The sequence below is a fragment of the Temnothorax americanus genome, unplaced genomic scaffold, assembly GCF_048541705.1.
Source record: "Temnothorax americanus isolate GAGA-0224 unplaced genomic scaffold, ASM4854170v1 Scaffold47, whole genome shotgun sequence".
In the NCBI taxonomy this organism is placed as follows: domain Eukaryota; kingdom Metazoa; phylum Arthropoda; class Insecta; order Hymenoptera; family Formicidae; genus Temnothorax; species Temnothorax americanus.
The window spans coordinates 734,757-762,752 of record NW_027509624.1 but is presented as its reverse complement, the minus strand read 5'-3'; the positions used below and the strand labels follow the sequence as shown (position 1 = coordinate 762,752).

General features: G+C 35.3%; 1 protein-coding gene across 4 annotated transcripts; it reads left to right on the top strand.

The window, feature by feature from the left end:
- Positions 1-9: 9 nt before the first annotated feature.
- On the top strand, positions 10-27,993 carry LOC143903440 (neuronal acetylcholine receptor subunit alpha-7). Of its 4 annotated transcripts, none has more exons than XM_077417017.1 (9): positions 10-1,449; positions 14,591-14,727; positions 18,254-18,408; positions 18,938-19,121; positions 22,186-22,402; positions 24,670-24,804; positions 25,566-25,744; positions 26,392-26,524; positions 27,041-27,993. In XM_077417017.1, the coding sequence occupies exons 1-9, from the start codon at positions 1,386-1,388 to the stop codon at positions 27,286-27,288; spliced, it is 1,452 nt and encodes a 483-aa protein (XP_077273143.1). In that variant the 5' UTR covers positions 10-1,385; the 3' UTR covers positions 27,289-27,993. The 4 variants fall into 4 exon arrangements, with proteins under 4 accessions (XP_077273143.1, XP_077273142.1, XP_077273141.1 ...); XM_077417016.1 differs by having other exon boundaries at positions 26,389-26,524; XM_077417015.1 differs by having other exon boundaries at positions 25,566-25,759; positions 26,389-26,524.
- The last annotated feature ends 3 nt before the right edge of the window (positions 27,994-27,996 follow it).

The following is a 27,996-nucleotide window of genomic DNA, read 5'->3' as shown; positions in this document are numbered from 1 at the left end:
TTCTCAGGATATTTGATTATCTCGTATCACTAATCTCAAGTGCCAGAGTGTAATATAGCGGAAGTTCTTAGAGAAATTGTAAACCCCCAATTTTTTTTTATCAGAGTTTATGCGACGATAAATGTTACCCTTTTTGATATGACGTCCACGCGAAATCGACGTTAGGATGAGTTGTCAATTTTTGAGATCCATGACTTGTATCGCCTGCAATCTATTTATTAACAAGCATTATTTCATCGCTCGTATATTTGTAAAAAGATAGTTTCACGATTGGTTGTAAAAAAAAAAATATATATATATATCCTGCTTCAAAAGTCGTGCGTGCTATTTATTGTTTTCATAATTTAATGAATGATAATAAATCGTTATTTGTAATCCGTAACAACGTTTTGTAATTTATTGTAACGACGATACGACATTAAATACTTTCATTTCTTGACACCACTGAAATTAATATGTAGATTAATTACATGGCATTTATGCGGTGTGTATAAAATTGCGTAGAAATGTGCAATAAATCAGTCCCAGTCAAACCCAATTATTTTAGAGATACAAAATTTCGCGCGGCAGTGATATTTATCTCATTAAAAAATTGTTATTGTTACAGAAATGAGATATACTTGACAATCAATTTTATTTAAAAAAATTTTATATTACGAGATTGTAATTTCTGAAATCTTTTTTATTTTTTTTCGAAACTTACAATGATTTGCAAAACAAAATTTTTGAAAACTCACGGTTGCGAAACGAGGGTAATTTTAACACACAGTATATGTAAAATGTATTATAAAAAATGTTATTTATGTAGTGTATATATATATATATATATATATATATATATATATACATTTTTGAAGAAACTTAATTATAAAGCTCTATTTTTCCACATTTAAATCACGACTTGCAAAGCGTAAAATGATTTAAGCTCGTTCTTGTTCGTGATCGATGAAATAATATTAATTAATGAATGATTATCAAAAATAGATCGCGACAAAACCTGTCCCTTTTATGATTTATTTTCCTGTCGACTTAAAAATAAAATATGACCCACGATCTTTTGTAAATATATCGATGTGTCGTTATTTCGGTGCTTTTTACCATCTGGGCACCGAATTAAAGATCACAACGAGAGATATATATGTGATGCGTGCCCGCGTACCTTCAACCGTCCGTTCGGATTTCGCGTGATCCCGCCGCCCGCGTTGTTTCAGCGCCCGCGCGGGGGACGCCTGCGCGAATTTCCTTCGGGAATCGGGAACCCGCGCGTTCTCTAGGTAGGGATAGCGCGGGATTCAGGGGCGAAATCGCACGGTGGTTGAAAACCGCCGTCGCGTGTACCAGTCGTACGTAGGCGGTCACGCGGTCACGAGCAGGCCCTCAATTCCATGTCGCCGTCTCCCGTCCCGTTCCTTCGATACGGGCTTCTTCTGATCATCGCCTTCGGGAATGGTGAGTGCCTGGCGGCTTCGGGCGATTTTCATTTATTCGCATAATTCGCACAAAGAGTATCCGCGAACTCGCGACTGGAATCATTTCTGTTCCCTGATTTCGTTGGCAGTTTAACATTCGCAAATCAACACTGCGATTAGAGGTTGAAAAGTTGCCGTCAATTAGAAATTCAAGATTTAAGATCGATAAGTAACAAAATCTTATATCCACTGATCAACAGATAAGCTAGAAACTTTTTTTCAGACACTTTTTTGCACATTTAAATTTTGCAATAATTAATATAATTACTTAATAATTATTATAATTACTTAACATATTACATTTGATATTTTTGCATAATTAAGTTTAATGATTGAAATAAAATGGATTTTCTTTCAAACAATGAAACATTTGTAATGCATTTTCAAGTAATTTAAAAACTTTCTTATTAATTTCTGTAATAACAATTAAAAGTAACAATGTCTTCAAGCTTCAAAGAGCTAATAATTTTATTCCTATTATCTTCACTGGATCTCCTTTCAAGATAAATTTATAATTACATGCATGATTTACATAGAATATTTTTTATATTTTACAAAATTAAGAATTAAGTTATTGAAAATTGAAGTCTTCTCGAAAAACAGGTCTAAGAAGTTTAGTTGCGTCTCATCAAAACTTATTTTTGAATAAATCTATGTCAAATCTTATTTACACAGTGAAAATTCTTTTGCTCAGTACAGAGCTCGCGTTTGACGTAGGAAATTTCATGTATATGAAATAACACAAACACCGCACGAGGGAGAATGATTATCTCGTTTCGAGAAATCGGATTATTGATACTTGTCATCTTCGAGACGTCCTCAGAAACTCGATTATTTGCCCTTTTCCTAATATAATGCCGCATTATCTCGGAAGCTGAGAAAGATGTAGGCCGTCGTCAATAAAGTTCCAAGGTTCTCGCCCCTCTCGGTGCAGCCCAAGTGCAGCGCGTTTCGGAATTGTTTAGATATTGTCGGACGTCACAAAGCTCGTCATATATAGCTTTTGTCCGGCGGGGATTGCACAACCGCTGATATCAAAGACGTCTGAGATGTAAATTAGCGACGCGATCAAATCAAGGCTGAAACGTCAACAAATCGCAGGCCATTTTTAGGAAGAGCGCGTCTTCGACACGCGAATGGTTTCGCGATTTTTATTATACAACTCTCGACCGTGAAGTCTTCAAGGATTTGACCATAGCGATTCGATGATTTGTTTCCCGCGCGCCTATTAACTCGCAATATTCCCCTGAAGATATACATTCTCGAGGGATCAGCCGAGTCAATTTAATGAACGCGCGTAAATGAATACTTTATATTATACGAAATACGAATTGTCGATCGCACAAATTCCAGATTTCCCGGCTCAGTAGAAAATTCCATTCGTGATGGCGTGAAAGTCAATTGCGAGAGCGCAGACAATCGTATATTCAAGTAGAATCCTGTGAGTTTACTATTATCGGCATAATTTGCGCCAGACATAAGAGAAAGGTTCGCGAAACTTTTAATATTGATTGCAGCTTTTAGTGACAAAAACAACGTTGCTTTCCGATTGAAGTCATATTGAAACACAACGAACGCGACGTCCCCATTCTCTTAATTCTTCAACCGTTTTTTAATTTTAATTTTCTTTCCAACCCAGCAAAATTGCATACTTTAAAACTTATTTTTAAAAATCATCCTTCTTGTTAATTTTAAGCTAAACTAATTATGTATAATTTTCTAATTATATTTAATGATTTAATTTAATTTATTTTATAATGCACAAAAGTAATTTGGCTTAACGAATGGCTTCAGTTTGCTGAGAAAAGCTGACGAGATACATGTAAGGGGCAGAGCCCTTACAGAAATATAATACTGTAAATGATTATTTGGCTAGTGATTAATTATACTTATTTTGAGTATTAAAAGCATTAAAAACAGTGCTTTTAATACTCAAAATAAGTAATTAATCACTTGCCAAATAATCACTTATAGTATTATATTTCTGTAAGGGAGGTTTCACGTGTGACCCACGATGTAATATAGCTTTCGATCTTAACTGGACTTCGTTACGGGGTATGTTTGCGTCACATCTGGCAGTGTAAACGTTTGCGAATCAATCGCGTCAAGGGGCCATTTGACGCCTCCTCCGTGGCACGAAATTCGGTGATCGGGACGCCCGGGTGGAATTTACATATCCGTCGGAATCGAGGCCTGTGCATGCATTTAGTAAATCGGTTTACGTACCGAGGTTTTAGCGGTTACAGCCGCTATCGGCGATTATTTCCTCGTCGCTCACAAATTTTATCCGTGTACGCGGCTAACCGTGTGCAAGAAAAGTCAATGTTTTTCTTCAATGTTTTCAGTGAAATCCGATACGGTTAAAAGTTCGAATCGATCGAGAGAGGAAAATGAATATCGTATCATTATTGTGGCAAAAGAAACATTTTCGAGAGGGTTATCTTATTAAATCAATACTAATTGTATAAGCCATCAGTTATGCGTATAGTATTCTTCAAGCGGTAGTATTTTAGCAAAGTGTGAATATATTGTAAGTAATTTTATTTATGGGTGTAATTACGATGTTTATACTTTATAGATTAGAAAAATAAATATCTTTCGACAGATTTGTTTATTTAGCCGTATGCTGTTTCGTTGATTGTTGTTCTGCGATGTAGGAATTTTATTCTTGCTCCAATTGTTCGGATAATCGAACATCTTCATATCCCGGGGGGGTTAATCTCCAGACGGAGACGGATGTCTTCGAGCGGCGAACCGTTCTGCCCGAAGAAATTCGATGTCGGTCGGTCGAGACTCGAGATCCCGCGAGATATTCCGCAGCTCATACAGAGTATCGACATTTGACATACGATCTCATTACAAATCTGTGAGATTTTTCGATTTACGTTCCCGACGATGGTGACGGGCCGATATTTCTCGATCTGCGCGAGAATCTTGCGGGGATTATTTCGCCCGGCGCGGGGATGAAAGATTCGAATTACATGCAAGAATCATGAAAACGAGAGAGAGAGAGAGAGAGAGAGAGAGAGAGAGAGAGAGAGAGAGAGAGAGAGAGAGAGAGAGAGAGAGAGAGAGAGAGAGAGAGAGAGAGAGAGAGAGAGAGAGAGAGAGAGAGAGGGAGAGAGGAGAGAAGACGCCGAGAGAGAGAGTGCAGAGAGAGAGAGAAGAGATGAGAGAGAGAGAGAGAGAGAGAGAGAGAGAGAGGGGGAGAGAGAGAGAGAGAGAGAGAGAGAGAGAGAGAGAGAGAGAGAGAGAGAGAGAGAGAGAGAGACGTTAAAATATATTGAATATATATTAAAATTATTCACAGTTACTTTTTTTTAATAATAATCGAAAGAACGAAAGCAGATCCAAATTTCAATCATAGAACTACATCTATATCATTTTTACCTCTAATGAGGAATAAATTATTAAGTCTTATTTTTTAGATTTGCTGCGTGACTTGTAGAAAAAAACGATAATAAGAGTGAAATGTAAAATTTATTTCGTCGGAGAAATAAAAAAACGTCTTAGTAAATTTTGATTATGTACAGGGTGTATCATGACGATACAGAGCGGTACGGCGGGTTGCCCATTCGAGCAGGCGCGCATGGTCGTTCACAATTGCGTTGATTTCGGTGCATCACCTATAATCACTCGCATATCTTTTTTACAATAAAATGGACTTTGTAGCGCCCAAAGTTGCAATACAATTGTGACGGATTTGCGTAGCAGTAACGTTAAAACAGAAGTCGAGATGACAATACAGGTTATGAAATAAATTTTATTATGAAAGCGAAAGACATTTCTCTCTTACGAAAAAAGCTCGTACCATAGTCCATCATAATCTCATTATATTATTATAATTTTATTATTTAAATTATTTTTTTTTGCACACAATGTTTATGCACAGGACAAAAGTCAGCAATTAGTATTTGTGTGCAAAATTTAAAATTATAAGTCGGGCGAATAAATTTCATTCAATGTAAGTTTAAATAATGGCAGAAATCGCCATTAACAAATCTTACAATATTCGATTTGTTTAATTAATAAATAATTTATCATTAAATTAATAATCAATTTAATATATCAATAATAATGAGCATTATATAATTTTTTATATAAATGATGTTGCTGCATCTTAAAAATCTTAATCTTAACTCATAAACAAGAGGTTTATTAGTATAAAATATGATACATTTTAAATATGATGCTAATAAATAATTTATATAAGCAAATTATCATAATATTTAATGATACTTTTCGTAATAAATTCCTTGTAGATTCGTTTAGACTAATCTTCACGCCACGTTATAAGTTATAATGTCGCGAAATAAAACGGCTTCCTATCAAATACTTTTTGTATGATCATAATTATAAAATCATTAAAATAATTGAAAATCATACGTTTTGTATAAAAACGTAATAATAAAATGTTACAAAATAATAGCTGTTTTTGTTCATAAATACCTTTATTTTGTTCTATCACAAAAAGGATCTTTAAAAAATAATATAATAGATTCCTAACAATCTACAAATTCTCTTTTTGCAAGAATAAAATAAGATTTTTTTCAGATTCGTCTATTATTGAATCAAGAATATTATAGGATTGTCACAAAGTTCTATCTGCATCTTTCTGAGAAAGTTAGAGAGATAGTATCAAGAATATTTTATTCTAATCTTAAGAAATTTTCTATTTAAGATTAAAATATTGTTGTTTCAATACTAAATATAATTGGCTCTATTTCGATTCTATTTTATGATAGATTTAAGAGTAATAGCATTGTATCTAGAAATCTTTCCGGGGGTGGCGGGTTTGATTAAGAGCAACGCGATGTTCGGCGGGGTGACACGCAAATCATTAACTCAGTCAGCTAACAAATGAAAAGGAACATTTATTGTAGAATAACTTTTGGAAAACAATGCGGCTATTTCGGCTTTCATTAATCAGAAAAAGCAAATAGATAGCTGATAACACGAGCGTCAAGTTTTGAACAATAAGAATGGCAATAACGCGGACGCCAGAATAAAGCGAAGAATTACGTTAATTTAGTAAACGCGCGGAAGGCGTCGTTGATGAGCAAGATAATACTGGTAGAAAACTAAACTCACAAATACTTCGAAATCATAGCAGTCACGCAGATAATAATAGTAGAGTATTAAAAACTAACAAATAATATGGATTAAAAACTATGAGGAAGTAATGTGCAAGTTTCTACTTGCACACTTAAAAACTATGAGGAAACAATGTTGCAAGTTTCTACTTGCACACTTTTTTATTATTTTAAAACATCATTTTTTGAAGTCTCAATTATTGAGACTTGAGATGTTCTAACTGTCCCCCTTAGAAAGAAATAAATAGTGAGTAAACTAATTAAGTTAACCGACGTTTGTAAATTTAAATAATTTTCTTTGTTATCCATGAATACTACTGTAAATAAAATCAGTAACTTAATACATCATTTATATAAAACCGCTCGAACTCGGTCAGCTTCGCCAAAGTTCAAACACTCCGATTTCATAACTTCTTAAAAGGGATTGACTTTACACTACACACTGTTTTTTTAATATAACTACAAAACTAATCAACTAAATCTTAAAAAATATATATGGATAGGGGGGATAGAAAAAATTGAAAAAACAAAAACCTCAAAAAACCATCGTTTCTTTAGTTTTTCTACCCCCCAATTTATATATGAATTTCTTATAAATTTGGTTTAATTAGAACCCACTTCATACACGATCAAGTTCATATACGATTTTAGAAAACAAAGCTCCTCTTATGAGGAAGCAATATATAATTTAACCTGTTCTGAGACCATCACAAGCTTTCTCGACGGAGCAAATCGTGGGGGAGCCCATTTGAGTTGTGTGTCTCTTATAAGGATGCATTCTTAAATCTTTCTTAATAATTTATGCGCCTTGTTATGGTCCATACCGAGATCATATTCGATACTTCTCGTGCTGGTGTGCGAATCTTCTGTAACTGCTTTCTCTCACTTGATTGATAATTCTTCTTCCGGGCGATGATAGTGATTTCGTGCGCGTGTTGATGCGTGTAACGTGCCATGCTGGACAAGGCGAGTTAATAAGGGTATGGAAATAAAATATAAGCATATTGGCCAACTCTTCGTTAATATAACGAGGACGTTTCCATCGTTCACCACGTTTTCAATCCTCGCGTTGGCATGCAAGGAAAGAACGTCGGACCGGATAGTTTTTTGTCCGTCTACGGAAAATGCACTCGTTTGTTTTTAAAAACGTCAATGGTGAACGATGGAGCATCCTCGTTATACTAACGAAGAATTGGCTAATATGTTTGTTAATTACGGCGAATGTCGTAAAAATGGAAGGCAGGCCGCAATTTAAGTTTGTACGCTGAGCGCTTTCCTGAAAAGCGGCACCCAGCACACGGGTATTTCCATACCTTATTTACTCGCCTTGTCCAGCATGGCACGTTACACGCGTCAACACGCGCGCTAAATCATCATCATTGCCCGGAAGAAATTATCAATCAAGTGAGAGATGCAGTTACAGAAAATCCGCACACCAGCACAAGAGGTATCGGATATGATCTCGGTATGGACCATAACAAGGCACATAGGATTATTAAGAAAGATTTAAGAATGCATCCTTATAAGAGACACACAACTCAAATGTTGCTCCCCCAAGATTTGCTCCGTCGAGAAAGATTTTGTGATTGGGTCTCAGAACAGGTAAATTATATAGTTTAATAATGTATTAGCTATATTTTAAACTTTCATACGAAATTGTGGCAAATAACTTTTATTTATCGAATATTTCTCGTTGACGCGTTTTTTATATCGTGGCTAATCATATCACCGTTTCTTCTAAAGTCTGCGCGATAAAATGTCAACCTAAGTAATAAACAAAAAATTAATAATAATTTTTAACAAATTGCAAAAAAGGCATAAAAAACATGAAAAAAATATACAGATACATTATTGTACCTTTATATCATATAGATTAACGATATTGATGATATTGAGGATGACTACTTTCTGCGGAGTATATTATGGACAGACGAGAGCACTTTCCGCAGTGATGGCATGATTAATCGCCATAATGAACACCATTACGCGGTAGAGAACCCCCACTGTATAAAAGAAACGCACGTCCAGGGAAGATTTCACGTCAACGTTTGGATGGGGATTGTGGACGATACGATTATCGGACCATACTTTTTCCCTGAAAATGTAAATGTCACGGCAGAAGTATATTCCGAGTTTCTGGAGGAAACACTGCCCGGTTTGTTGGAAGATGTTTCATTAAACATCCGACCAAACATCATCTTCCAACAAGACGGCCATCCGGCCCATACTTCCGTTCTCGCCCGTACGATTTTGACGAAACAAGTGGATAGGCATTCACAGTGATATGCACGAGTGGCCACCGCGATCAACCTGATCTCACGCCTCTGGACTTTTTTGCATGGGGGTTTCATACGCGATCAGGTATATAAGACACTACCCATAAATCGCAACGAATTAATAGAAAGAATACGGGTAGCAAGTTCGCGAATATTACACCCGTCACACTCAGTAGAGTGCGACAAAATTTTATGCAGAGAGTCGCATTGGTGTTTGGAGAACAATGGTGGACATGTAGAACATGTCCTGTAAAATAAAACATATAATAATACATATTGTAAATACGTTGTTTAATTGCGTCAGGTGTGATTCGCGTTAGGACACCTAGATTATCCACGCGATATTGGTTGCGCCAAGATATTATTCGCGTTGGTGTGATTGCGCTCCGATGTTACCTGCGTGCAAGCCTTTGCGTTAGAATTATATTTGTGTCAGAATATCGTTCGTGCCGACATATTATTCGCGTTAGAATATTGATCGTGCCGATTGATTTCTCGAGTCGGGGTGTCATTCGCGTTATTCACCCCGACTGATTCTAGTTAGGATATTATTTGCGTTAGGATATTATTTGCATTAGGATATTACTTGCGTTGACTTAATATTGCGTCCCGTTATTACTCGCGGTAATTCCGTACCTTTCCCCGCGTTAGTTTTAGTATTTTGTGTTATGCCAGGCGCCTCAGCGCCTTATTCTTCGCGTCAGGATACCCTTGGCGATATTGCGTTCGACCATTATTACGTTGAGATGTCACTTGTGTTACGTTCTCTATCTGCGTTAGATTAAAACAATTTGGCGACAGAATCCTTGCGCCGCTTGGGACCTTGAAGGACGCGCTCCGAGCGTGACGCACAATTATTTCGCGTTTACTCCAGTTATGTCGCATTCGGTCGTAACTTCTGTAGATATTTTATATTATTTGTTAGTTTAATACTCTACTATTATTGTCTGCGTGACTGCTATGATTTCGAATCGAAGTATTTGTGAGTTTAGTTTCTACCAGTATTATCTTGCTCATCAACGACGCCTTCCGCGCGTTTACTAAATTAACGTAATTCTCCGCTTATTTCTGGCGTCCGCGTTACTGCCATTCTTATTGTTCAAAATTTGACGCCCGTATTATCAGCTATCTATTTGCTTTTTCTGATTAATAAAAGCCGAAATGGCTGCATTGTTTTCCGAAAATTATTCTACAATAAATGTTTTTCATTTGTTAGCTGACTGAGTTAATGATTTGCGTGTCACCCCGCCGAACATTGCGATGCCCTTAATCAACCCCCCACCCTCAGAAAAGATTTCTAGAGTTACAATGCTATTACTCTTAAATCTATCATAAAATAGGATCGAAATAGAGCCAATCATATTTAGTATTGAAACAACAATATTTTAATCTTAAATAAAAAATTTCTTAAGTTTAGAATAAAATATTCTTGATACTATCCCTCTAACTTTCTCAGAAAGATACAGATAGAATTTTGTGACACTCCTATAATATTTTTGATTCAATAATAGACGAATCTGAAAAAAAAAATCATTCTATTCTTGCAAAAAAAGAATTTTGTTAGGAATATATTATATTATTTTTTCAAGATTTTTTTTGTGATATAGAGAATGAAATAAAAGTATTTATGAACAAAAACAGCTATTATTTTGTAACGTTTTATTATTACGTTTTTATACAAAACGTATGATTTTTGATTATTTTTATAATTTATGATTTTACACTTATGATCATACAAAACGTATTTGATAGAAAGCCGTTTTATTCTCCATGAAAGATAAATAAATAGAAAATAAAACGGAACGGAACCAATCGTTGATCATTAGCAATAATTCTGATGTTGGTTGCTGTATGGATAGCCAAATCTTGAAATTTTAAGTAATGCCATTGATTAGTAAAATCAATTTTATAAGCATGGAAATAAGTATTAAAATTTACTGTGGTAAGTTTAAAAAAATTTACAGTATTATCTCTCTCTGGATAACAGATATTGTATAAATATAACAAAATTGAGGATTTTTACTTCTTTTCCAATTTACAACAACCAACATGCCATTCTCATAATGAGAATCATTAATTTAATCCATTTAACCATATTCCATTTTGCAAATCATATATCTTCAGGTAATATATAACGAAAACTAGAAAATTCTTTTACCTCAGTCCTATATGGACAGTCTGAACGGTCGAAAATGATATTTTCAAGAATAAACCTCTCCCAGCCTGTAACCGACAGCAAAATTTAAGTTGGTGCCTTTTATAGCTATATAGAATAAGATCAATTGATTCTGTTGGCAGACGAATAGGCTATTTGTTTTCCTTCTCTATGTTTAGCTTCCATTCTAATACATGATAATGGCTCAAGAGGACCTATTTCAGGAATAATATCTGGATAATAGATATTTAGATGCATCTCAGGCGTTTCGCGCGGATCGTGCCTAATATTATGGCTCTAACATCGCGCGTTATGAAACAATATTGAGATTAAATCAATAATTCCTATTCTCTTCTCTCGAATAAAATAAGATTGACTTAATATTTTGAGACAAGAATATATAAATTTAAACTTATATATTCTTGCGTTTAGACTAATCTTCACGCGACGTTATAACTTATAACTTATAAGCTTAAATTTATATATTCTTGTCTCAAGATATTAAGTCATTCTTATTTTATTCGAGAGAAGAGAATAGGAATTATTGATTTAATCTCAATATTGTTTTATTTTTATACTACTTCAGGTTGTGATATGATTAAACATGTCAAGAATATTTTTTGTCTCGTTATTAGAAATCTTTTCTGAGGGCGCGTTCTGTTATTAGGTCGAGCTAGCCGATTCTTTGCACACCGACTTATTTCGCCTTGCGTCTCTCTCTTTAGTTTCTCGCGATTTCGCGGACGCGAATTCACGCGTCTGGCGCCCAACAATAAAATTTGGTTAGTGGAGTGCGAGAGAACTGCCGGAGAGGCCTATCATCCTTCTCTCCTTCTCCTTTTGATCCGTCACACGGCCCGGACCACTCCGGGAGTAAAAAAGACGTGACAATATATATTAATAATTAATATATATATATATATATATATATATATATATATAAATTATTAATTATTAATTATTAATATATCTATATATTAATAATTTGAAATAAGTGTTATTAGGCACGAGATCCGTTGATAACCGTTTCCATCGTTATTTATAACGATAAAAACGATTATCAGCGGATCTTATGTCTAACTACATTTATTTCAAATTATTAATATTTCATTATTAACATTAATAATTAATTCAATATACTGATGCTAATAAGCATCTTTATGTAAATAATGCTACTGAATCTCATTTAAATCTACAAGGAATTTATTACTAAAAAGTATTCATTAAATATTATGATAATTTGCTTATATAAACTATTTATTAGCATCATATTTAAAATGTATCATATTTTATACTAATAAACCTCTTGTTTATGAGTTTAAGATTAAGATTTTTAAGATGCAGCAACATCATTTATATAAAAAATTATATAATGCTCATTATTATTGATATATTAAATTGATTATTAATTTAATGATAAATTATTTATTAATTAAACAAATCGAATATTGTAAGATTTGTTAATGGCGATTTCTGCCATTATTTAAACTTACATTGAATGAAATTTATTCGCCGACTTATAATTTAAATTTGCACACAAATACTAATTGCTGACTTTTGTCCTGTGCATAAACATTGTGTGCAAAAAATAATTTAAATAATAAAATTATAATATATAATGAGATTATGATGGACTATGGTACGAGCTTTTTTCGTAAGAGAGAAAATGTCTTTCGCTTTCATAATAAAATTTATTTCATAACCTGTATTGTCATCTCGACTTCTGTTTTAACGTTACTGCTACGCAAATCCGTCACAATTGTATTGCAACTTTGGGCGCTACAAAGTCCATTTTATTGTAAAAAAGATATGCGAGTGATTATAGGTGATGCACCGAAGTCAACGCAATTGTGAACGACCATGCGCGCCTGCTCGAATGGGCAACCCGCCGTACCGCTCTGTATCGTCATGATACACCCTGTATATATCTTTTGCTAATGTTTTCTTATGTAATAGTTTATACGAGAAATTTTAAAGTTTTATTATGTAATAAAGAATCAATAGGATATATTTTTGTATGAAAATATTACCGAAAAGATATTTAAGTGATACTTTCGAAAAATATATATTTAATTTTATACTTCGTAAATTATTTTAAAATTGCTAGAAAATTATAGTAGCCTGAACATTTTTTTTTTTCATAAGAACGAGATGTTGGATGATTGTGTAAATTGATAAAAAGATTTCTTATTGAGAAATAATGCTATACTATATATCTTGTGTACCAGCAAAATTGCCGATAATTTTACTTTAGCGTCGTTCAAACGTCGGCATTAAAGACGGCACTCATAGTCGTTTGAAGATACAGCTTTTACAGTTCGATATAGGACCGTAAGAACTCACTCTCCTAATTACGAGCGGTATCCTCGCGACGAGTATCACTTATCTTTCTAGTAGTACCTTCCTATCTTTCTTTACTTCGGGCCGAGATTAGCTCGGGCCTCTGACAGGTTTCACCACGCTTCACGGCACAATGGTCGCTTCAATGGGGAGGTGGACTGACGTTACTGATCATGTAGCCGATCGCTATAATGGACGAACATCCACGTAACGAAACGGATCAGGGCTGTGATCACTGATCAGAGAGAAGGGCCCGGCGAAAGGAATCTCTTTAAGTTTTTTGCGAGGCCGCTTCCAAGGACTTTGCGCCGCTTCTCGCGCTTGGCCTTGCGCCATCCTCAATTCTGAGTGATTTTACGCATTTTATTCCTTCGGGTATCACTTGTGTCGCGATTAAACGGTGAAGTGACTCTTTACGCGGACATTTTGTTTTTTTCCGCGTGATATTAAATTGAAAAAGAAAGATGCAATTGGAAATTATTAATAATTAATAATTAAATTAACATATATTAGATTCGCACATATGTGTCGTCGCATCTATCCACACTGTATTGATACTTGCTAAATTCATGGTTCAATTTATTTATAAATTCTATTTATATTATCGAGTTGTTTTTCTTTAAATTATTGATGACAATATTCAGTGATAAATATAACGATTATTAATAGTCTCGAAAAAGAAATATCTCGAAACTTTTCTAGCTGATAAGGCTAAAGGGCATTGAACATATTGTTTCAATATTCACGAGCATCAATATATCTTGAAATAACGAATATTTAACGAATGGTAAATTAAATATAAAAAACTAACGAGACAGTGCAGTTAAATGTATGAAATTTTTCTAGTTGCAGCCAATAGATTTATCTTTTCTAATAAAATAAAAATATTTGTTTTAATACACTGCAAGCTATTCTATTTCTATGGATTTATAAAGATACATACATTTATTTAGAAAGATAAAGATACATATATAAAGTTACATAAACTTATCGTACAAAGATCTGTATATATTTTATCTATTTTAGATACTAATAAATAATTCTATAATAATAATAATAATAATAATAAAATTATGAAAGTGTAAATGTTATTACATTAACTCCGTTTCTCTACAGCTATCAATCAATACGATTATATTTTTTTCTCTTAACGAAAAAATGTGAAATATTGAATATATATATTTTTAAAGATTTTAGTTTAAGTTGCGATTTAATATAAAAGCAATTGGGAAATTAATATCATTTTTATCTGTTCAGGTGTTTGCGACGAGCACGAATACAGACTGACGAAGTACTTGCTGGATGGATATGACGCCGGTGTGAGGCCAGCTAAAAACTCGTCCCAGCCTCTGGTCGTTGTTTTTGGACTCTCTCTTCATCATATTATCGACGTCGTGAGTATTCAAGCATTAAATAATCTTAATGATTAATATACGGTACGAGAGAGTGAGAGAGAGAATCACATACGTATTTTATGACGACGGTTGTCAAACAGAAATATTAACAAAAATTCCAACAATTTCTCGAAATTCTTACAGTTCAACGACGATCGAAATGTATTAAAGAACTGTTGGCTGCACGAAATCCCTCTCTAAAGGCGAAGCCGAGCGAAAACGCGTGGAATTTCTTCAAAAATGTTTTCATATTCTTTCGTTTTCTACTATCGAGATTGTACATCCATTCGAGGAATCCCGCGGAGACACTACATTGTTGTTATTCTTTATATAGCATAATAAAAATAAACACATGAGAAAATATTTCCTTGTATAAACGAGATAACGGTGACGCGTGACGTAATCAATCGAAAAAAGGCGTCTCTCCTCTCAACGAATTTCACACACACAGAACAAGAAATAATTTAAATATACAAGAGAGAAAAAATATGAAAACGCGCGATCGCTCGGTTTTTAACGATACTTGCATTCGCGTCTATCGATTTTTTTGCTATCGACTTTTATCAGCGCTTTGGCATTCAAACAGAAATCTCAGTAAACGAATTTGATCTTTAATAAAATAAATTCCTGCCCGTGCGGCTGAAAAAAAATTCCCACCGAAACAAACAGCGGAAATAACGTTTGAATTCACTGCTCGTAAAGAATAAACAAATTTTATTATATTTTTATTTGCAGACTCATAAAACTGCGATATAATAACATTATTCACCGCTTTTCCGTGTGACGATACACGAGCATGCAAAAAATATAATTATATATTTAGTCCACATAAAAATTGCTAAATTAATCAAGTTGCTAAATTTTATCAATTTTTTTATTAGTTTCTCTTTTATCTGATTTACCTCTATCCTCGATATCTCGCGAGATTTTCGAGTCTTCCCTTAGATTTGTCACGAGACACGAGGTAAAATTGAGAAAAATGCGTATTGTAACGAAAATGGAAACACCGCGACCGTGACGGGATCCCCGGTGGTAATCGGAGATACGCGAGATAAATTGGCGTGAGAATAAGTAAGCCGGTGGGAAAGTTTCAGGCATTTGTTTCGCGTATGGCAGTAACGAGAGCAACCTTTAGCGCAACGTAACCAACTGGTCACCCCAGGGAGACCTGAGACCGTCTAACGAGAGCTCGTTACATCTATCGCGCAATATACGGTCGATCATCCGGCTCGTCTCTCCCTTTCCCGTTTCTTTTCGTTTGATAATATTGATGATAATGCAATATCACGCGGTTTCCCCATCGAGTCGAGTCTCGTCAACCGCTGAATCTTTCGTTGTTCATGAAACAGAGATAATTGAGTAATAACCGAGAGGACTTTGCGCGCGAATCCAATTTCCTCTCATTCGCAAAATTTATCGTTATATTAAATATAGCATTTTTATTATAAGTTGTATACTTGCAAACCAATAGAGAATCTTACAGAAAGCAACTTTGCACTAATATCATTATAAGTCGCTCGAAAGATGACCCATTATCCAGCTGCAATTAATGATTTGTATTCATTTCATTCAAGGACTATACATTTTTATATGGACCAGATGCCATGCAACTTTAAATTCGTGAAATCGCGATTGCTCGTCAAACTGCAAATTCCTACCGTTTAAATTCTCAACATACCTAAGGCCTCCAATTGAAACATTATAGGTACATAGTTTCACGATAGTATATCTTCGTTACATCATGCGCTATTGGATTACACATTCCGTTGATTTTCCATAGTATCTGGTCTCAAGATGATACATGGAAATGGATGTCAAACATTAATTGTAAGTGAGAATAATATAGCTTCTTCGCGGAGACTATATTACTCCGCGTACATTATCCATCTTCTTTTATCATCGCGGTAATAACTACTCAGGTAAACTAAAAATTCACTAAATTGTCCAGAAAGGAATTATTAAATAATATTTCTTTTGTCAAACGGGAAGAAAAGTATTAAAAGTTTAACAAGAATATCAGTGAATAATTGTTTGTCTGACTTGCAAATCTATAATAATTAAAAATATTGCCTCTTTTCATTTCCGAAAGAGAATAAACGATTTATATAATAACGATTAAGATATAATAATTATAATTAAAGATTATTATAACGGTTAATACCACAAATTTAGTTTCAATAATTATTTATCGATGCAACTGTGCTTTAAAATGAGCGATTTAAGAATATAATATGTATCGTAATGTTACTGGTGCTACTTTAATTAGGAATTCGATCTTGAGATGTCAAGCGCAGGTGATCTCTTAAAAGTTCACAAGGTTACAGAGCGAGTCGGTGGGTAAAGATCTTGAGAAAAACAGCGCGCACCGGTACCTTTGAATATTTATGCTCCGCGTACAAAATAACGAGATCTAAGTAATTATAAAAAATTATTGCATCGATTAAACGTCAATCTCTGTCGAGATAGCGTTCACCGCGGAATTCGTAAGGTTCCGGGTTTCGCACGGTTGTGGTGGCCAATTAAATGCCGCGGAACTGCTTCATATAATTTTACAATTGACGTTAATTAAGCGTCTTATACTGTTAGCAAAAGTAAGAAAACGTCTGCGGGCAAGAGTAACGTTTGACATTTCATTTTCCTCGAAGCGGAAAGATATAATGGATTGTTTCTATCGAACGAATTGCGCGAAACGTATTTCGGAAAAATAAATTAAAACTGGTCAACGATTATAATAAGAGAATCTGAGCTAATTATTTAGTTCATAAAAAAGCTCTACATAGAACATTAATATAAGTTAAATAATTTTAGTTTATCAACATTGCACTTTTTTACCTAATTCTATTCATTTTTAATTGTCGTGTTTAAGATTATCAAAAGTTTCAATAAAACTAATTAATTTTAAAATATTTTATTAATTTTATTTGCATTTATTTTATTTTTATTTTAGGATAAAGCGTTGAATTTATTACAATTGATTGCGAGAATAATATTACTACACGTCGTGGCTTTAAAACTGTTTCGGATTTTGTGAGAGATATTGCTCATATTTTTTATAACTAGAAAGATATATATTGCCTGTTGTTTGTCGACCATATCGTCGACAATTCGTGTTTCGTTGTTATATATAAACTCCAATTAATCACACAGGTCAGTTCCAACGGCGCCGCCTCCTTTAGAGAGCAGTCTTTTTAAGAGTAACAAATTAAATATTTCACGATAAATTAGTTACAAATTATAAAATTTCTTTCCGGGAAAGATCTTCCGTTGTACGTGTACAGAAATAAGCTACTGATTAAGTAAATAAATATCTTATTTATTTCTTCAAGTAAATCGTGTTCCGCGAAAAGATAAATAGATAAGCGAAAGAAGCGCATTATCGGAAAAATAAATTAAATTTCACGTTAAAACAAATAAATAATTCGCGCGCGGCATTTATATTTATAAACGAATTTATTACCGTTCGTATACGAAGATCGTTTTGCTTTATATTTTTTTACGTCTCACGGCTCTATATTATTTATTCCAGGATGAAAAGAACCAGATACTCACGACCAACTGTTGGGTTACGCAGGTTTGGACCGATCATCACTTGAAATGGAATGCCTCGGAATTCGCTGGAATTCGAGTAATCCGCGTTCCATACAATCGTGTCTGGCGACCTGACACGATTTTGTATAACAAGTGAGCATTCATCTCGAATCGGGGAATGAGCTTTTTCGCGAACTTTTCAACGCTGTTGCAAGTTAAAAATGTATACCACAAGAAAAAAGTTAATGCATTCAACCGGCGGGGATATTAAAAAATTCCACAAATTGAAGTAATGATTTATACATCCACCTGAGATCTCCCGAGATCCTTCTATTCTTTTGAAAACTTCTTTCAATCCCTTGCGGGATACTTTGCGGCGATACGCATGAAGTAGAGTCTGAAGGTGTTCCTGAACAAAATAAGTATGATTAAAAAGAAAAGCTCGCGAGTAATTTTAGAAATTAACAATTTTCAGTGTCGGTAAGAATAATGAAACAGAAAGAAAATAAAAACGGGAGACAAAAATAATTTAGGATAAATTTAAAAGCATTATAGAGAAGATAAAATATATAATTTCCTAAATCGAATAGTATAATTTCGAACGGAGTTATCAAAAAGCTGTTCGAACTAAAAGAAAGAAATTTATATATATCTCGTCGCGGTTTCAATTTTCTGGTTACAGTGCGGATCCACAATATAGTTCAGCGGTCATCAATACAAACGTGATCGTCAGTCATACGGGCGAGGTGGTCTGGCTAAGCCACGGTATCTTTCGCAGCAGCTGCGACATAAATGTAGAGTTCTTTCCCTTTGACGAGCAACGATGTGCCCTGAAATGGGCCTCCTGGACGTACGACGGGTACCAAGTGAGTTTCACATTCTATACGCCTTGCATTTTATCTCGCACATTTGGATCTTCACTCGCTCGAATGCAAATTATCAAAGTTTTACATTTGCATAATTGAATATCCGATTTTTAACAGAACAGGTCGCTGCGTATTCAAAAATTTTTCTCTTAAAAAGATGAAGTTCGAACTTTGTTCTGTTAAAATAAATTATTCGACGATGTAAATTGTGAAAATTTGCAAAATTTGCGCGGCAAATGTGTCTTCTACCGCAATCAACTGAGATTTGGATAACGCGATTTAAAGTCCCTCTTATAATCATGACATGAATCTCGTGTTAAAACGCAATCAGGTATAAAAAAATCCTTACGAGTGAGATAACACTCGAAATAAAGTTTCAAATCTTGAGATATAGATAGTTACATTTTGATTAAACATTTTGTCAATCACGCGATTCACGTGCACTTTACTATTAATTGTGTATCGATCGCGATATGGAAATATTCAGCAACCTTGCTCACCGCACAAACACCAAGATCGTGTGCATCAGATATAGTCCTGCATAAAATATAGGTGACCCTCGAGTAACATGTTACTTGAATTGCATGGAGTTTCGAATAGCATAGTAAAAATTTGTAACAATCCTACTTTTTAAAAGTTTTTTCAAAATAATTTCTTGGAACCAAATATCCAGTTTTATATGAATCTGGACTCTTGATTTGCACGGTTTTCGTTAACGGAACGTGATCTCCAAAATTGTACGAATTCTAAGTCTCGAATAACACGGTTTTCAATAACTGAACCAATTAATCATGTTATTCGAGGATATATGTAACGCTTTTAATTCCGCGAGCTAATAATCGTATACTGTGCGACAACTATATGAGACACGATTGCGTTTCGAGAGATAATACGATTCATGCCGCTGCTTGTTCGCTTGTCTCTGATGGCCCTGTTTGCGCATAATGTGTACTATATGTCATAATAAAATTAAACACCAAGATGGGTCATAAAATATTTTACATATTACAAATTATATGTAATTATACATGCTGAATATTTTTTATTTCTTGTGTTTTAAATTAATTTCGATAAACGAGCTCGCATTTTGCGTTCCGTTTTGTGAGAACCGATCAGAATCGCCTGGGATAACGATTATAATTCCGTTCGGTTAAGAGAATATTTTGAAAAGAAAATATTATTACTGATGGAGTTCTAATCTACGAGAGAAAATATATTTCTGGATTTTAAGAAAAACTATTAACATATCATACACATATCATCTTTCCAGAATCGGTTATTGAATCGCGTGAAACAAAACTCAAGCCATATATGTCTCAAAACAGCTTTTATCTGAGACAATGAGTTTCTCTATTGAATCGTGATTGCAAATATAACGGATATCACATTGATTCTCAAAATTTGTTTATTAAACCTTATGATTTTAAGAGATTGATTTCATCAGCTGAGTTGTCGGGCCGGAGAGATATATTTTAAATAAATATTATGTTTAACTATTATATGATAATCCGAGCGATATGTTTTCACTTAGCCAATTTTTTCGTCGATTCTTATGAACCTTTAGTTTAAAAATGAGGCAGGACAATTATCGACTGGCGCGCGCCCGTTCATCTTACAGATTTCCTTCTAAATCGAATTAATTTCTACGTTCGTAATTCAGCCATTCGTAATTCCTCGCAGTATTATATTCACCTTCATTTAAGACCGCAGAATATTTTACGGTTTCGGTAGATATATATCATTCAGCGAGATGCCGTATCGATTATCCGAAGACTGAGGTAGAATGATAAAGATAAAGGTGAATGAGTACTGCAGATTAAATTTTAAATTTAGATTCATCCTGAAATTATTATAAGATTCGCGGACATTTTTATCTCTTTTCGGGCTTCAGAAACAAATTTTTTTTCCGGTGAGATTTACATGGAAGATACATAGCAAAAAATATCTCGACGCAGGACGAATTGTGCGTGCAACGCGAATAAACGAAAGAAAAAACGAAATGTACGGTTGTTGGAACAAAGCCGATCGGGCCTTTTGGAAGTTCGGGGACGCTTAACACAGCTGGTGGAATCGGAAAACGCCGGCCCGTCAGGTCGTGAAAATGGTTCGGACAGATCGAAGAGCTTAATCCCAGCATCGCGAGAAGAATTCAATACGAGAGCCGTTCGGTTCGCCTCTTCGCTGAGAGCACCCTGCCTATCTTTCACACAGAGAGAGTTTTCCCATTTTCTATCTCTCCGCGCTGAATATACATTTTACTTGCGTGCCGCCCGCGCCGTCGCTACATCGCCGTTTACCCTTTCGTCGTGTAAAAGACGTCATCGTGGTTTAAAATACTCGTCCAGGAGAATCTTTCAAAGTTCCTCGCGCATTAATCATTTCTCGTGTTCCGCGCGACCGGATTTTCAGCCTTGATCATTAATTTCCTGAGCAAAAACTTCGATAAGGTTTCTCTTTAATAAAAAATAAAAAAATCGATCGAGTTCTTGCTTAAATTAACAAGGAATTGTTGATCGAATAAACTGATAAACGACAGAGCCAGTTATTATGAGATCTACGATAAAATTATAGTAAAAAATGACACAAGGATTATATATATTGAAATTCAATTAAGAATGTCTGTTCGAGATTCGTGTAATATTCTACTCCAATTTAAAATCCGATTTTCGTGCTTCAATTCTTTTCATTCGTTACCGCAATAAATGTCTTGATTTGTCATTATTAATAAAGCACGTATAGCAGCTCGACAAAACAGAGTTCATATTACGCGATAAACAGAACAATCTAAATCGCAGCGAAAAAGACACTCGACCTGTCAGCTGCCAGTTTAACTTTTAGTCGATAAACCGATTCGACCCTCGTCCGTTGGTTTCCGCTCGTGTTTAGTTAAAGCTGTTAAAGGATGGTATTGTTCAATAAACTGCGCGCCCGCTTGATATATTTTTATTACTTGCAAATTCGCCGGCCTGCCGCGGACAAAACAGCGACAATTTACGCCGTCGGCGACATCATGGCACGATATGTCGCGCGTAACTCACACCGAGGAAATTTTACTGGGCACCAGCTCGAGCTGGAGAGCCAGAGCGAGAAGGGGGACGTGAGCAATTATCAGGCGAACGGCGAGTTCCATCTTCTGGACTTCACCGCTCGCCGAAACGTCGAGTATTACTCCTGCTGCGAGGAGCCGTACCCCGACATCACTTACGAGATCCGCTTACGACGACGTCCGATGTTCTACGTCTTCAACCTGATCCTGCCCTGCATACTAATCAACGGCGTCGGTAAGTGGAGCGCACAAATGCGTGGCATACCATCAGTTAGCGACCAGCAATAGACTAACGTTCGTATATGTCAAAGAGCGTAATAATTGCATTTCGGTATTTGCATGTATTCAAAGTAGCGTTACTATAACTTCTATAAATATCTCATTGGGAAAGAAAATTCTGACATTATAATTAGTGGCGTTATATCTCATTATCTTAGATTGAAAAAAAAAACATTTTTTAAAAAGGATTAGGATAATTAATAATTACATTATTACTAGCTGTATAAAAATACGAAGTTTTTTGGTAAACAATACGGCATGCTCAAATGTCGATCTTTATGAAATACGTACGCCGCATCATGTTCGGCGAAAAGTAATTAAAATAATTTATATATACCGATTTCTTTAGTAGAGCATCTCATTTTACAGAAAAAGAGCGCGTTCGAAACTTTTTAAGACACCTTAAATCTCGCAAGTAAACTTTCACAGATTGCGAATTAATGATATGCGGTAACGTGATGCAATTCTCGAGAACTTCGTTTATTAATGAAGGAAGTAACAGTTCTTACCGTTAGCTACGAAGCGAATTTCATAAATAAACCTTGAGACTACGAAGCGGCAGACCGCATGGGAAGTTATATACGAGATTAGGTTCTCTCTTCCGATCTTTCCGCACTCTCCTGCACGACCTGCTTGCATAAGAAAATTGAGATTATCCCTACTAACACGAGATGTCGATCTAATGAATTTGCATAATAATTTTCGCAATCCCGGGGAAAAAACGGCGTCTTTATATTAATAACTATGCGGGCAATCAAATTACGTGTTAAGATCTATTGCTCGATAGGGAAGGCAATCATTGCGTTTTATATGCATGCTTGAAAGAGATTCGGAATTTTGATAAGATCATATTTCAGTAGGAACATATCGAAGAACATTTTGGAAACAAATTACTTGATAAACTTTAAGTCAATTTAAAATTGTCGCGTTTATTTTTTAATAATTCAGAGAAAAGAAATTATACTTTCTTGTTTAACTTTGTTATCTAAAATACTTACGCTATAATCATTCCACATGTATTCTAACACCGTGCTAATGCAGTTAAGAAAAAGAAAAATGTACACCGTAACGACTAGCAAGCAAAAAGGAACGTATAATTACTAAAATACTAAAATTACCTTGTACGTTGTTAATTTTTTGCAAAAGTGTAAAAAAAACGATCATCAAAGAAGAATATCAATATAATTTTATGCGAAGGAGGGAGGAAAGACGAGAATTTGAAAAATAATAAATATATAGGCCACTGAGTCTAACAGACTTAGGATTTGTACGAGGAGGAGGAGAAAACAAATTAAGTCATTGCCTTTAAGGAAACGACGGCATAAACTGAAGCATTTCATTACATTTCTGCTGCCATTTATCGATAATGAAAGAAATTTTTCGAGAATTTGCTGGATATTAGAGCCAAGCTTGTGTAGAACAGCAATTGCCTATTGACTTTATCTCTTTTAAGAAAGAGCTTTTATAAACAGAAAGAGTGAAAAAGTAGGATACTAACAACAAAAATTAAGAAACTAAAGTTAACGTAATAAAGAAAATCAATGTACATACAAGATACATAGAAATAGATAGATAAAAAGGCAAATATTGAAACAACAGAATATAAGACCCAGTGGGGCAATCGAAACTGTCGGACAAATGGGGCAACGCTATGGCTTTCCGATGATAAAATTGATGGTTATCGTGGACCAGTTATTGTAGAACAGTAAAAAATGACATGTATGAATTATCGGGAGATCTTTGCGTGGTTTCATTTGGTCGAGAATTCGTGAATTTTACATGACAATAGGCACGACAAAAGCTAGATATAATTAAAATTGCATTTCTATCGCATTATTTATTTATTTACATTTCGCGCAAAACTGAAACTCAAACAGAAATTGCGGGAAACCGGTATTCTATATAAAATAAAAAATGTGAAATTATTATTAAATCAATAAAGAATTTAGATATTAACTCGTTATGCATGTTTGCGTGAACGAGAAAAATACGGAAAACTTAAGAAAATTTAAATTTATGGAAGTTCTGAGGGAAAAGCAAACCTAAGACTGTCCTCGCACTTTCTTTTGTCGCCCTTCCCGCAGCTCTTGTTCCATTTTCGATTACTACAAACTTTCAAGTTTGTCACGAGACTTCGAATCGAAGTCTCGCGGAATACCTCGGATTCAATATTTCGCGGTAAGGATAAAACTTTCGCGGACGCTGCTCCTGTTTGCTCTCCAGCCCTGCTGGTGTTCTACGTGCCCTCCGAGTCCGGGGAGAAAGTCACCCTCGGCATCTCGGCCCTTCTCTCCATGACGGTGTTCTTGATGACCATTCGCGAAACTTTGCCGCCCACGGAGAAGACGCCGCTGATAAGTGAGTACATCGTTGGTCGTTTCCGGTCGGATCTTCAATTCGAACTTGGAGAATATTCTTTACACACTCAAAATATTTTCAAAATGTCACGATCCGCCAATCCTTCCTATTCTATTATTATGTTAAAGTGATAAATTATCGCAAATATCTCTTTAGAATTATAATTTCGAATCTCCAAGTCGTCCGATTGTATTAATTTTAAATCGTTCGACAAAGAGTATTATCGCGATTTTAGTTCGAGCTGTTCATTACTCGTTAAAAAACCCGCGGGAAAATGCACCTGGGACTTTCTTGAAATGCGGTTAGCCGTCTCCGCAAAACTGAACACCGTCTCATTTCTGGGCTAATGTAGTCTTCAAAGGGGGATTCCTAAGGAGTGTACTCAAAGAACAGCGAGAAAAGCGAATAAAAGCTGTTACAGAATCGTTATCTAAGTGGAGAAAGAATTTTGTTTAATGGTTAGATATCGTTTGTGCGAGAAAATATGACAGACAATTTCTTTGACAAATTATAGAGAAAGCGCACCATATTTATACTCACAATAGTCACAATCGGTAAACTTCGAATAATAAAAACAACATTATTTTTTCCTATTTCATCCGATCCTTTCAGTTCTGTCCGACACAATTTAAGAGAGACAAATATTGTATATAAATCACTTGAATTATTTTGCATCTTTCGAAAAGTTACTGAAGAGAGATAAAAATTCAATTATCTATTCTCTATCCATATATCTGTATCTGTCCCTTCGGTGCTTTCAGGTCTTTACTATGGCGTCAGCATTTGCCTGGTGTCGTTCGCATCCGGTCTGGCGGTCGTGACATTGAATTTGCATCACCGTGGTGTGCGGGGCATACGCGTACCGAGTATCGTGAGATCGCTGGTCTTAGACAAATTAGCCAGGATAGTATTTCTGAATTTCCAAGAGGAGAATAGATCGGTAAAACGGATGCACGTAATGCACATGCATATTGTACCTTGTAATACGCGGGGCATCTTGCAAATCGCCATCCGGCCTCTCTTGAAACCTATTTGAATATAATAAAATCGGGCCAATATACCATTGTGCGCGCGTTTCTCAGAATCAGATCAGTTAGATAATAATTCTGAGAGTAGTCGTGCAGCTTCCGGCAGATAGGGTAAACAAGATCAGCCTCAGACGTTCGTTTCAGCATACGTAAGTGAAAAGATGTAACGATGTAACGGTAAGATAATTATCTTCAATATTGTGCGGGAGGAATAAAACAATGGATATATGATAATATGAATGAACCAGAAGAGATACAAATCGAATCGAAAATAAATATAAGAAGTTTATAAGAGAAAGAGAACAATGTGAAGAAATGTACATGAAATAGATATTAATTATTAATGACATAATTACGATAAATATAGATTGAGGGACAGACGCACGGACGTCTGTGGCCGATCCCGAGCGCAAACGAAGACCGTATATTGCGCCTCGCCGAGAGAAAGTTTCGCGGTTGATTCAATTTCTAAAAACGCGCGCCCGCTATTACTTCGTTCTATAGAAAAGTTACGGCGCGATCATCAATATAGGATCACAGTGATTTGTTATATCAGCAGGAGCCGGCGGAACAATTCTCGAGGAGGAAGAACAACTGTCCGCTGCACTGCAAGCCCGAACTGCCGGAGCAGCACGTATCCCCCAAATATGTATCGAGAAAAGACGATGGTAACAGCTCTAGTCCCAGTCTAGGTGAGTCTGTTAAGACATATATTAATTAAATTTGATATGTCATTTACTTGTTAAAAATTATGAAGCACTCCGCATCCTTAATTCTCGTAATTTTTGTTTCTTTAACATTCAGTGTTGCACATTTTTACATCGCCATTCTCGAAGAAGCATTTGTATTATTCACCTTCAAATGTATTTATTACCCTTAGTGTTTGTATACTATACAATTATTATTTTTCAATTTTCTACGTTTTTACAAATTTATACTCGAAATTTCACGTAACTCGAAAAATCACAAACTTTTCGCGAAAGCTGAAATGTTTTCATTAAAAAATCGTATCGCCTTTGCGCGATGTGTAATAATACTTGATTGTGAGAAATGTCTACTTTCATTCGCATTCGTACTTTTTGTTTTGAACATATCCCTTCGTTGCACTTATCCTGCGGTAGTCTTTCCCGTTTGGTCTGGTCTAGTTTCTTTAGCCAGCTAATTCGTGCCGTGCGATGAATTATGAATCGTGTCGGACAATCGCACAGATCTCAGCAAGGAGGGCGGCCTTGAGGCGCATTGGTCCCGAGTCCTGGGAAGAGTGCACGCGACCATCGAGAGGAACGAGCGGCGCCTGGTCGAGCAGGATCGCCGGGAAAGGACAGAGTTAGATTGGAAACAGGTCGCTTTGGTCAGTGATCGTGCCCTGTTGTGCGTTTTCTTACTTACGACGATCGTCAGCACGGCGGTGATTTTATGCGGCTCGCCCCCGACCCCGGATGTACCCAAAGATTAGTAATCCTCGGACTACCGGTTCGACTAATCGTTCGATGATCGGCGAACGTCTTTCGAGGATCATCGATGCCATGGTTTTCAATCCAGTTAATTTTGTTCCGTGTACCGAAGAAAATTAAATTTAGCAGACTCGTCGATGCGAAGAATAAACAAATATTCGTCGTTGCTTATTTTATAATGAGATATTTGTTAACTCGTGCAGAAAATAAGTGAATTTTGAGAAATTAATGGACACTTCTATTTCCATTTGCTGGTATCGTTAAAAATAAAGAAAAATCATTTTGATACAAATCAGATTTCTTTTCATTCGCATATTTCTTGCACAGGATAAACGTAAAGATGTGTAATTTTAGTTTTAGATAGATGTAACGTGTTTAGAAAACGAAGTACGTATCTCTCGATCAAGGATGACTTTAAGGAATGTAAAAAAACTGCTGTGTGCATTAGTCCCGGCAACAAATTTTTTTCTTTCAAAATTTGAAATTGGCCAGGCCCCCCAATTTGGCCTTTTGAGAGTGTGCGTAACTCACGTACATAATTCGAATTAAAACTTAAATTCGCCTCTGCTCTCTCAACGTTTTCTTTTTTATATCGAACGAACAATTCGAGAATAATTTCGAAGTAGCCGAAACTGTAAATATATGTATCAAAGTTTGTCGCAGAATGTATAAATTTAGTGACAGAGTAAACCCATAATAGCTCATCATTG